We start from the raw sequence: 13,619 nt of genomic DNA, 5'->3' as shown, positions 1-13,619 counted from the left end.
AGTTGAAGTTACTGTAGAGTTATTAAAATTAGGAAGAAGAGACATGACACAGAAACTAGCAAGACTCTTCCCAAAATACATTAGGAATGGTGTGACGTCTAAAAAGTTGAATAATGCAATCATAATTTTGCTGCATAAGAAAGGAGATAAATCAGAAATTGGAAATTATAAACCAGTTATCTTATTGTCCCACATCTGCAAGTTGTTCACAAGAGTCATTACTACAAGATTAGAAAGAATACTTAATGAGAATCAACTGAAAGAGCAAGCTTGCTTTAGGATAGGATTCTCAATTATGGATCACCTTCACGTAATATCACAGCTAATGGAGAAAGAAAATGAATATAAAACACCATTATGCCTGGCATTTGTGGATTATGAAAATGAATTTGACACCATACAGCATAAGGCAATGTTTCAGGCACTGGAAAGACAAGACATAGACATCCCATACATTATGATGTTGAAGAAAATATATGAGAATGCTACCTCCTTCATTAGATTAGACAAAGATAGTAGCAAATTTTAAATTGAGAAAAGTGTCCAACAAGGGGAGACAATATCTCCAATGTTGTTTACTGCCTTTGAGAAAGCTTTCAGATTGGGCTGGTCGCAGAAAGGAGTCAATGTGAATGGAGAGTACCTAAACAATTTACGATTTGCAAATGACATTGTGATCATAAGCCACGATCCCAAAGAATTAGAGAAAAATCTTAATCAGTTATGCAGAGTTGGTAAAGATTTCAGACTAAAGATGAATATGGTTAAAACAAAAGTAATGATGAATAAGTATGCCACAGAAAGGGATATAATCATTGAAGGAGCAGTAATTGAAAAGGTGGATTCATATACTTATGTGGGACAAGTCATTAGCTGTAATAATGATAAATGGCTGGAAGTCAAGAGAAGAATAAATTTTGGATGGATAGCATTCAGGAAATATAGTCACATGCTGAGGAGCAATATCCCAATTTGTCTGAAACATAAAATAATGAACCAATGTATACTCCCCACCATGACTTATGGAAGTGAAACTTGGGCACTCACCAAAAGAATGGAAAAGAAGCTGAGAACTGCACAGTGAAGAATGGAATGAATTATATTAGGAATCAGACTATTAGATAAGAAGAGAAACAACATGGATTAGGCAGCAAACACAAATAAAGGACATTCTTAATAAAAAAATAAACTGAAATGGACTTGGAAGGACACAGCTCAAAGATATGATGAAAAATGACTAAGAAAATAAGAGAATGGTACCCAAGAGGAACTAAAAGAAAACCTGGAGGACAACAATGGATATGGACAGGTGAAATTCACAAGTTCGTGGATAGTAAATGAATGGCCATTGCACATAACAAAAAGGAACTGGAAAGTTGCTGGAGAGGTCTTAATCGTGCATTGGATTGTAAATGGCTGATGAAGGCCTCGAATGGTTTGAACAGGCTCAATGCTAATGGGATTCTTCTTCTTGCCCAGAACCTGAGGGGAGCATAAACTCAAATTGAAGAAAGATAGTTGAAGAATAGATGTGTGAATTAGTTTGGTATAAGATTTTTTTGTCGCATTAGCAACAGATGTGCAAAAATTTGCCTTTAGCCAGCAGATAGTTGATTGCTGTAATAAACTTCCATCTGTCATTGTGCCTGCCGGGCTAGCTGGGTAGGTAAAGTGCCTGCCTGGCAACCCAAAGATTGCGGATTCGATTCGCGCCTCGGGCTGGATATCACGATGGTGCCGAACCAACCGGTTGGTTGGGTATCCCGGCCACGATACACGAAGGAAGCAAGGAAAAACTGGTTCCTTCGTGTATTGATCACATCATATGAAATAAATAAAATAAATCTGTCATTGTGGAAGTGGATAGCTTAAATAAATTCAAGGAAGAACTGGACAAACTTTTAAAACAAATGGATGGGTGAAATGGGAAGTTTTTTTGTTTTTTTAAGGGTGATGCTGTATAAGCTTGTTTTCTTGCATCATATGCCTCTACTAATGCTTTCAATAAAACTTTAATGTTAATCAAAGTTGGGCTGTAATAAATGTGCAATTTGGAATTATAATATGTCTCTAACTTGTCATATATGTTAAGATACTTCAGCAGGATATGACAGAAAACACTGCAAGGCAACTGAAACAAAAAAGGAGAGATGGGCAATTATTTAAAAAATACAGATTCTAAGTCAGATGTAATGGAATGTTGTTTTCAACGTACGTTCTGCCCACAAGAGCCTGAACATGGTGGCAAACTTCTGTTTGTCCTGCAATAGGCAACTTTCAAGGTTTAGTGAACCTCAGGGTTTTTGATAAACAGTGACAGTCTTTCCAATTGATATGCAAAAAAAAAAAAAAAAAAATTAGTGATCTTTTATGTCTATATCTCTTGCCAATCTCACCACTTTTTCCCCCACTTTAATATGGGCCCTCCCTGCTGCTTTCTACACTGTAGAGAGAACTTAATGTCTAACTATACATAATTCCCAAATCCTTTTTTTTTTTTTTTATCTTTACCATTTTTAATTCAACCCCTCCCAGTAAATCAAGTTATTTTAGTGTTATTCCCAAGTGTAAATTTTTTCATCACTATGACTCTTACATACCACCTTTTTCAGCTCTATTAAAGTGGCCAGCTCCTTGTGCTTTCCTCTCAGCATCTCTTTTCATGCTATATTTTCTTAATTGTACAGAAGCATTCATGATTCTGACTACTGCTTTAAATGTATTTGCCCTTGCTGTAAAAAAAAATAAAATAAATGGCTGTAGTATCTACCCTATTTCACTGTATTCACCCTTCCTGTGGGTATCTAACCAGTTAACAGAGACTAAGGTACACCTTAAACTGTCAATGTCCTTTCTTGAACTAAAGATGCTAACAGCATAATTTCTCTATCAGAATATATCCCTTTTTCCGACTACAAACAAGTCATTCATCACAGTGAGATATATCACTGGCAACAGCAATGGCAAGTCTTAACCAATAACAAACGGAATCAAATTAAAAATCTGCTCCAACCATGGAAATCCAGCACACCACAAAACAGACATGACACACTCATTTCAGCCACTGTTATCTCTGAAAGGAGAGGATCCCCCTCTATGTCCTACCTGCCATACACAACAAACAGTGGAACATGTACTAATTACTTGTCCAGTATTTGTAGCAGAGTGCCGAAATTACTTTAAAGATCTAATAACCAAGCATCACTCCCTCACTCTCAAAACTATATTGGAAGACAGGAAAAATATAACAGATGTTTTTCAGTTCCTCAAGGAAGTAAATTTATATAACCAAATATGAAATCAAATGTTATCCCTGTATTAAGCTATACACACTCCTTGATCCTTCTAAAGTATTTACAGCAAAACACAAGCACAAAGAGAACTGCTGTATAAAACCTTCAAGGCACATTTTAGCCACAGTAGCTCCTGCACCAAGAACTCATAAATCAATCAATCAATCAACCTTTCCTGAAATTAAATAGATAATTGTCAAATCATGTGAGCAATAAAAAAAATATTTAAGTTTCTTTGCAAGGTCTTATAACTTCTAGTTTTGAGAGTAATAAGGCTTACTAATTTTAGTAATAACATCCCCTTAATAATATGAAGAGTGTATGTTTATTTTAATGGAACTAAGTCAAAATATGAAGCACTATAACCAAGCACATTATTCATATGATTACTTGAGGAAACCTGGAAAAAAATTAGCATTAGCAGGGCATATGATGCAAGAAAGCATCATCAAATTACCACTAAAGTTCAGAATTCATAAATAAAAACCAATGAAAGTTTATATTTATATATGCTTATTTTAAAAAATAAAAAAGTACTATACATACCAGGCATAATAAGCTTCCCTTTTGCTTCAATTGTCTTTGTACCTCCAGGTATGATAAGGTCTTTTCCAACCTGTCTAAAAAATATTGTTCATAAATTATAGACATTTAATAATTACAGGTATTTAATTTTAATTATTTGAAATTTATTATATGACAAAAAATCATGTTGAACTTCCCTTATTAATTTTTTTTTTTTTTTGATGTAATAATATCCTTTACATCTATTTACTTATCACTTGATTCAATTTTATCTTCTTCTGGGTGTGAATTCCAAAGAACATTAGTTTTTTTTTTTTTTTCATGATCAAATTGGAAAACTGAAGCAAACAAGTGTGATCTCCAATTTTGAAAGTTGTTTTCATGCTGTAACCTGTTATAAACTGAATCTACTATTACATGGAAACACCTACTACATGATTTTAAGACAATTTATACTTAAATGATACATTACTTTAAAAAATATATATCTGAAACAACCTTGAAAAATTTACATTTTTCAAGGTTTAATTCCAGCCCAAAAATTTGGAATCACATTTCATTTTTCGTAATTTTCAAAGTTTTTATTAAAATAGGACTAACTTGTTTAGTCCTATTTTTATATTTTTCTGTTATATATAAAAAGTAAAAAAAAAAAAACTGAAATAGTTTTTAAAAAAATATTAAGAAAGAAAATTACTAGAATAATCCAGAAAGGCATAGAAAATTCTTGAATATGGTAGAACATTGTAGAGAATTGCAGAATATTCTAAAATGATTGTAGATGATTCTAGCTTTTTCCAATAATATAAATTGAAGCGTAAGGAGCTGTAACTTATAAAATCAAACACCCGCCATTCAAAACTAGTGTTTGGTATAAGTTGTGTGTTTCGTGATAAACATGCCAAGAAATAAGGAACTGAGTGTTGAAGAAAGAAGTGCTTTGTAACTCTACATAAACAGAGTTATTCCATGAGAAGTACTGGCAAAAACTAGGTGTTTCATTTAAAGGAGTACAAACAACCATTCAACAATTCAAGGAGGCTGGCAATTTAAAGGACAAACCACATTCAGTACAACTGCAAGTAGCAACAGAAGTACAAGACCATAACATTGATTTCTAAATGCAATTGAAGACTTACTGCACATGAAATTTGAGCTGAGTTCAAGAGGAACAGAGAAACTCCAGTTTCTTCATCTACTGTAAAACTTTGTCTTAAACAAGTAGGACTTCGTGTCGTGTAGCAGTCCTAAAACTCTTATTAAAACCATAAAATCAGATGAAACTGTTGCCTTGCACTAAAAGCCATCAACATTGAACTGAAGAGTGGAAAAACATACTGGGGAGAGATGAATCCAAATTTGAAATTTTTAACAATAGGAGGGAGTATTGCAAATTATGGTGTGGGCCACCCCAATCACTTGACTTAAACCAAATAGCACTTTTACGGGATCATCTAGGCCATCAAGTCCATGCAGTCTGTCCTTCATGGGAAAGCTTGCATTATCATTGCTAATTTCAAAAAAATTAACAATAATAATAATAAAAAAAAAAAAAACACTTGTCATAGAGTGTGATTCCAAACTTTCAGGAGTGTAGATTATATATATTATTTATGAAATTTTTAGTATATATGTGGTTTCTGTTATTGAGCATATCTACTGGTCTATGTTGCAACTTGCTGCAAAGACATTGTTTGGTAGTATTACTTTTATATGTTCATTTTGTGTTGTGTCAACATACTGCTGAATACGGTCGATCAGCCAACCCGCACTGGACCAGCGTGGCAGATTATGGTCCATTTCCCTCAGCATGAATTGTTGAGGAGGCTTCCATCCTGCAGTGGGTTGATAATGGCTGTACTTCACTATGTTGTGTGTTGTGGTCATAGGTAATGGTTTAGTTAACAGTTAAGCTAACAGAATGCAAAAATTATGTATGGAATTAGGGAGAAATAGCACTCCAGCAATCGTATAAGCTAATAGCCCAGAGTGTGGAAAGAATTAGTTGGAGGAAAGTGAACAGTATATGAATGAAGAATATAAAGTTGGTGCTCTGGTTATTCGGGAGCACGATTTCCCATCCATGCTAGTAACAGCCCTGATTGGTTGGCTAGTTGTTTGGGTTTTAATGGCACATCAGCAACTCGGGCTATAATGCGCCAAAACCCGTAACTGCCCTGATCAACATACATATGTGTATCAGTAAATAGTTGCATGTATACAAATATATAATGACTTCTTAATTTATGCAAGGGTTATGTTCCAGAACGTCTCACGCATTTAAATTCACGTGTAATGTAAATAATCACCAAAAAATGCGATAACAGGTCTATGAGAGTAACTCTCACATCTCAATAATTAGCTAATTTACCCCTACTTTTTTTTTGTATAGTAAGAAAAATATGTTCACTATAACCAACATATACATACAATTGAGAGAGAGAGAGAGAGAGAGAGAGAGAGACTGGGGTAGAGCCATAAGCTAACAGATTTAGGCCTTCATCTATAAGATTTAATGCATTTGCTATTCCTTTCACTGTCAGGCTTCGTTCTTCTTTAACCTCTGGGATGCCCCCTCCTCTTGAATGCAATGCTGCTCAGTGCAAACAGATTGTCATTTGACAATTCTTGATAATGCAAATCAATTAAATCATCGATATCAGTTGCCTCCACTTCAGTAAATCCTATCTTTTTAGCAAGTTTTATGCATTTGTCTTAGGTTTGTGCATAATCTTCATTGGTATTAGAGCTTTTGAAGGAGTTGCTAGGATCTGGACATAACTTATGCCACAAACTTTGAATACAGTTATGTGAAACTTCACACCATGTTGGTGCTAGATTATGGTACCGACTAGCAGGGCCCTTGCCTGGGGTGTCATTATTTAAGGAGCGCCAAAAACAGAAGAACAATGAGGCAAAATATATATATATATATCCTTAGTAAAGGGCGCCGAAAAATCTTTCTGCCAGGGGCACAGAAACACCCTGGTCAGACTCTGCACCATGCCACATCAATGAATTTTAAAGCATCTTTTATACTGAAGGCTTGCCAATATTGCTGTATACTCATCTGTTCATGGTCGGTCTTGTGATTAGATCAGCCAGAATGCCCATTAAATACAGAGCTTTAAAATATTTAATCACATGTTGGTCCATAGGCTGGAGTATTGACGTATTTTCCAGGAAAAAACAAACAATCTAAATACTGGAACAATACTGGGTGGATGGTTTGTTGCATTGTCAAGAAAAAGTAAGATGTTGAACGGAATTCTTTCTGCACTTCCAATTCTGGTCGTAACTGAGATCCAAGATAACTTTTGAAAATAACAGCAGTCATCCACCCTTTAGGGTTTGAGTACCAGTACACAGGCATGTGTGACGTGTAGTAACCTTTAAGGACACAAGGGTTTTGATAGTGATAAATGCACAGGTTTCAGTTTATGACCCTCCATATTAGCACCAAACAAAAGTGTTAGCCGATCTTTCACCACCTTAAAGCCAGGCACAGTCTTTTCAGCAATGGAAATAAGTGAGAACAGGCATTTTTTCCCAATAAACCTGTTTCATTGAGTTTGAATATCTTTTGGTTATGTACCCCCCCTCCTTGTGGTGCTTTCTGTAAATATGGTTACCATGCGTTATTTTAAATTCGGATAATTTAAACACGTGTAAAGTAAGAAGTCTCTGTATAATAATCTTATCCTTTGAAATAATCTTACAAGAAAGTAGAAACAGGGTAGAAAAATGGATATAAGATGACAGAGAAATGGGGAAGTAGTCAAGTGCAGTCAAAGGCAGCAAATGCTAAAACTAAGCAGAGCATGAACAATAAAGTGAGAGAAAAAAAAAAAAAAATGAGGAAAATAGTGATAGAAGGGAAATATAAGATAAAATGTGCATAAGAAATAATTACAAAATTCATAAAACTATTACAAAATTGACAAAGAATGTTACCACACAACTTACAAAACTGGCCCCTCATCAGGTGTCAACAGCAAAGATTGCAAGCAAAATAGCAATGTGTCTTCATTTCTGATATAAACCATTAGCCAAAAGGTAAGAAGTACAAACATAAATAAAATTTTTATAATCAAAATAAATGAAAATATAATTTTGTAAACAAAATAAAAGATTACAAGGGTGTTTTTTTAAAATGGCTTGTGAACTTTACAGTTGACACTATGAAGATGAGAAATTAAAACTGGAATTGAGAACAGAAATTTCTAGACATATAACTTATTATTCTAATACAAGTTAAGGTAAAGAAATTTGAAAACATAGTAAAAAGCAAGTAGCCTTAAAAGAGAGCAAGAGACTTGAGATAATACTTAGGAAAAGTTACAAGCAACACAGCTTGCAAAAAAAAGTGAAATATAGATATAAAACTAAACAATATTGGCACCTGGAAATAAATTTAACCAGAATCTAGAAATTTCGAAGAGTAAAAACGTGTTAAGTGACCATAAGAATGGAAAAAGTAAATTAGGTTGTAGTGATATGTGAGGAAATTGTGGTAAAACAATTGTATACAATACAAAACAAAACTAAAAAAATGTGCACTAATGAAATACAAATATAAAGTTTGTTTTGCATATAATCCTATGTGGTATTACAATTTTTCTAAGATCAAAATATAGTTACAAGAAATATATGAGCATTTTGTTATTACACAGGTAGACAAAGCCTCCAACAACTATGCTTTTATATGTAAGGCTTTCTACATTGATACATTAAACAGAGAACTATATGAGAGTGATACTTACAGACTGGTACCATCCTCTCATAATATTATCACTAAAAATTTATTGACTTTAAATAAGAAATTATTTAAAGCTAAATATTAATAATTTTAAAATTTCCCTTTATATATTTCATTCCAAAGTTTCACAAAACACCTGTCAAATTAAGATTTATTACTTTTTGTAAAATTAGTTATGTTCACCTTCTTGGTATTACATTAAAACAGTTACTTAAACCTGTCTTGGGTATTTTACTTAACAACAAAATTATGCTTAATAATTTACATATCTTGGAAACATTAAAATCTAATAAAATACAAAATATTCAACCTTTTGATTTCTATAGCCTCTTTACTAGTATAGATCTGTCTAATTTAAAAACTATTATTTTAGAAATTTACCATAAATATAAACATGTTACTAATTTTAACATCACTTTTTGCAATTTGTCAGTCTGTCTTTAATAACTATATTTTTGATGGTTATCAGGTGTATCAACAGATACAAGGGTACTCCCATGGGTAACCCTGAGTCTTGTATTATTGCAAATTTATATCATTACTGGTCCGAAATTCCTCTTCCTCAAAATATCCTGTTATTTAGGTATCCTGATGACCTTTGCATAATCAATAGCTGTCCAGAGTACTTCCCAGTTCACTGGACGGCTGTGTGTCTTTGTTGCTCCGGTTAATCAGTTAAATTAACAGAATTATGCTTAGGTTTATATGATGATTTTGATGTTGGTGTATTCCTAATTTGATGCTGAACAAGAGGATATCCTTTGTGTGGAGACCTGGACATCCAGGTATTTATTATTTATAGTTTTCTCATACCGCAAAATTTGCTGTTTTGCTACTCACGGCTGACCAGAGATATCTATCGCTTCCGGCTACAGGTCAAGGTCAGGCAAATGCGCTATGGGTTTGTACTTGCGGTCAAGTGACCATGGCAACACAAGTCATTTACTGCCTCCTAGCAATTATCCATGCCTCGTACAAGCGGATTTCTACATCCAACAGTAACAAGTCTAGCCAACTAAAATAAGCTGTAATTTTTGACTTATTTTGTATCTGATCGGTAAACGTGTCACTTGGAATACGATACGTAGTTAAGGCAACTACTAAACACAATTGTAAACTCTTTTCCAGCCCACTCGTAATCCTTTTATCTGCGCCTAAAATCTGAAAATGCCTTTAAAGCAAGATCACCCAAATAATGAAAGCTGTGTAATTTGTGGAATTGTTCCGGACGTAGCTATAAAATGTACTTCCTGTCTCAAGACATACGGAAGCGAATGTCTCGCGTTGGACCTAAAGAGGCTCGGGAAGCAGCGACGGAAAGTTTGGCAGTGTCCCCCCTGTAAGGGAGAAAATTATATGCATTCACTCGGAACAACTGGTGAAACTTTTAACGACGTTAACCAAATTTCCGATTCACCTGAGCACAGGACCCAACCCGAACCTGAGGTAGACACGGAAAAATTGAGATCGCCAGATGCACATGTGGAATTGACACCCGACTCATTACTGGCAGAACAAAATGACCTTTCAGATCTCATCATGCAGAAATCTAGTAGCTCCCAAAAGGATAACACCCTATCAACAGAGAATTCCGCAATAATTAATCAAACATCACTCGAACACAGTCCACTCCTGGTCTCGCTCCTCACAAATATCGAGACAACTCTATGTATAAAGCTGTCGCCAATCCATAATATCCTCGCAGACCTACTACTTGAAAACAAGCGACTACGAGAACACAATGAATGCATACGCAAAACATTGGAGGTGTTGGGGAAAAATTTTGAGGACCTGAAGCAATCGGTTTGTGATCTTGCTGTTCAAACTAACCATCATGAGCAGCAGCCCCCGGACGAACACTCTCACACGGAACAGAGAGCTCCTACCCAAACCACCCCATCTTTATTACCACATGACCCCTCTCCATCCCCCATTCTTACAACATATGAGTCTGAAGTTGTGTGCCCTGAACGTAGCACTAGACCAGTATATGCTGAAATCACAGCAGATGCCAACGGATACTCAGGAAATACTGCCTCACAGAAGATCCAAAGAATTCATCAGGAGCAGAATCTGCCAAATCGCACCTATTCGCGATCACAAAACTCACATATGGGGTCCTCGCGCTCGAAACCGGATAATGCTTTGGCTGCTGAAGTACATCGCAATTGTGGTTCCGCCTCAAACAACGTGAGAGGTAACCATTATGCAGGGACTACGATTGTATCTAATGTAAAGACCCATAGAGACACTACAACGTATGCAACGATTGCAAGCCAACGAACAAAAGAACAAACACTGACCCGTAATCCAACTCTTAAGGAACTGAGCCCCAATCGTAAAGTTATTGGAACCAATTTGCACTTCAGCAAGATGCAAATTGCGAACACTGGAATGATGAGCAAGCGGATCCGTAATGTCTTCATTAGTAGGCTCTCCCCTGCTACCACAGCTGATGATGTGGAACACCTTCTTGCTGCATTCAAAATGAATGGTAGAGTCACCAAGCTATCCACAAAATATCCCACCTACGCCTCCTTTAAGATCGATGTAGCTGATGCAGATTTTGAAGCACTCTTCAATCCTGAAATCTGGCCTGCTGGAGCTCTTGTTATGCCATATCTCGGGCATAAAGGGCAGCGATATAGAAGTAATGGAAAGGACTCCCACCAATGGTACCCTGATTCATAGCAATCCCAGATCTCGTTAGCGCAACTAGAACCACAGACACGGAACACCAATATGCCGATTCCTGTGCTCATCAGTCCTAGACACACCCTGCTGAATCGAGTCGTGCTATGTCAGAGACCACCCGTCCGTATCAAAGTACCTAGAGTACCTGCCTGCACCATATTTTATCAGAATGTGCGTAGTCTTAGGAACAAGCTTGACACTATGGAGCAAATTCTGCTCCCCGGATATTTTGACCTGCTCGCCATCACCGAAACCTGGCTCAATGACGATGAAGAATTCCTAGCAGCAGCTGCCCCAGCTGATTATGGGGTCGTATTCACATCTCGGATTGCACGCAAGGGTGGAGGCGTCGCAATATTTTACAAGAAATCCACTTTCAAGCTATTGGATAATAAATCCAGTAACTCCCCTAACTATGAAGCAATCCTCGTTACGTTAAGATACAACTTCGTGACGTTTGACATCTGTGTGGCGTACATACCTCCAACGCCTTCCCAGCAAATCATCATTGAAGTTTCCAACTGGATAATCAATCAGCTGCATCCCACAGCTTCTCACTTAGTTTGTGGTGATTTCAATTTACCTCCTCAGCTATCTAATCTGAAAAAAGATCTTCTGGCACACTTGAGATGTGCTGATCTACAACTTATTAATGAAGCTCCAACCAGGGGGAATAACCTCTTAGATCTAGTTCTAGCCTCTATCCCTTGCACCCTTGATTACATTGCAGAAACGTCATTCGACTCTGATCATGTCCCAATACATGTGACTGCATATCTGCCAGCCCCCAAATTAGAAACCAGAAGGACAACAAAAAAGGTTGACATCACTAGTCCCAACTTACTTGATGTAGATAAGTGCATCAGAGCCGCCTCTCTCATTCCCTGGGTGGCCTTAGAGACTTGTGACCCAGAAATAGCTGTGAACATTCTCACAAACTGGATCAACACGGTTGCCAAATATGCCGCCTCTAAAAAAATCACAATCAGTCCATATACAAGACTTTGGTGGAATTCAGAACTCAAAACGAGTTTCCAGCTGAAGCAACAGCTCCATCGCACATGGAAACAGTCGCAAAATGTCAATGATCGCATCGTTTATTCAAGGGCACGGGCTCAATTCAATCGCCTGAAATCTGAGGCAATCAAATTATACGTTAACCGAGATCTGGCTAAAGGAAAAATTCCATACAAGAAAGTGAATCTTCATTTTCCTTTGCAACTTGATCCTGAATTGTGGCTCGATTTCGTCACAAGATTTAATCGTAATCCTATGCCAAACTCAGATCTGGCTCTACTAACAGAGCCCACCCAGCAAGAAGTATTGAACACCATTCAGATCACAAAACAACAGCTGATCGTCGCCATCAATTCTCTACCTGCCTCGTCAACCACTGGTGATGATGGAGTTCCCCAATTCATGCTCAAATGCCTAAGTTCGTACATTATTCAGCCACTTTTAATTATTTTCAACCAGTTACTCTCGAACCAGATTTTTCCACAGCAATGGGAAAACTATCTCATCAAACCTTTAGCCAAAGTTCAGTCGCCATCGAAACCTAAACACTTCCGACCCATCTCCAACTCCTCCAGCCTGCTGAAGCTCCTGGAGAAGACCTTACTCCCGATCCTCACTAAGCAGATCATGCCCAGTAATCCAGCCCAAATTCACTATTCCCTTCCAAACAGATCAACGATCACAAATCTGCTAGCCACCACGAATACTATCTTGTCAGCATTCGAGAAAAGACACGAACTAGCTGTTACTTACTTAGACATTGAGGCTGCATTTGATGCCGTCCAAGTAAACCAACTACTCACTCTCCTGGAATGCCACTTCCAGATCACAGGGAATATATTATGCTTTCTCTCCTCTCTTCTGAATAACAGAGTTATAAAGCTTCATACAGGAGATCGCACCCTTACTAGATCCGTCACCGCAGGAGTCCCACAAGGAGGGGTCCTTTCCGGCCTTCTGTTCTCATCTATTATCTTCCCACTGGTTGCACATTCTCGATGTCTACTGAGCTATGCAGATGATATCAAGATACTTACTCCCATCATCCCTGGTCAAGACCTTGATCTGGTAAAAACGGAAATTAACAACACTCTCACTGCAGTCACATCTTACCTCTGCCAGTTCGGGCTCAAGATCAATCCTGCTAAGTCCGAAATCATGGTGTATTCATTGAAGCAAACTCCTTCTTCTCTCCAGCCTTCGGTCGGCAACACCCTCATCCCAATTGCATCCAGCCATCGTGATCTGGGCGTTGTATTCGACTCCAAACTTCGATTCAACGCCCACATAGACATGCTCCTCACACGTGCTTCAAGACTCCGGTGGATAGC

The 13,619-nt window shown here is 37.0% G+C and overlaps 1 protein-coding gene across 4 annotated transcripts in view; it reads right to left on the bottom strand.

Annotated features, from left to right (window-relative positions):
* Positions 1-13,619, bottom strand: part of CRMP (Collapsin Response Mediator Protein) — a 272,256-nt gene that overhangs the window by 137,435 nt on the left and 121,202 nt on the right. For all 4 annotated transcript variants that reach the window (XR_016546993.1, XM_090374441.1, XM_090374444.1 and 1 more), the window contains one exon: positions 3,840-3,913. Coding sequence is in view for 3 of the 4 variants with exons in the window: in XM_090374441.1 (XP_090230567.1) it covers positions 3,840-3,913 (74 nt within the window). In the remaining variant the exon portion in view is untranslated. The remainder of the gene's footprint in view (positions 1-3,839; positions 3,914-13,619) is intronic.

The sequence above is a fragment of the Mastigoproctus giganteus genome, chromosome 5 (genome assembly GCF_048544385.1).
Source record: "Mastigoproctus giganteus isolate SK-2022 chromosome 5, ASM4854438v1, whole genome shotgun sequence".
Lineage (NCBI taxonomy): Eukaryota > Metazoa > Arthropoda > Arachnida > Uropygi > Thelyphonidae > Mastigoproctus > Mastigoproctus giganteus.
Note: the sequence above shows the minus strand (reverse complement) of the source record. Positions and strands in the feature narration are given on the sequence as shown.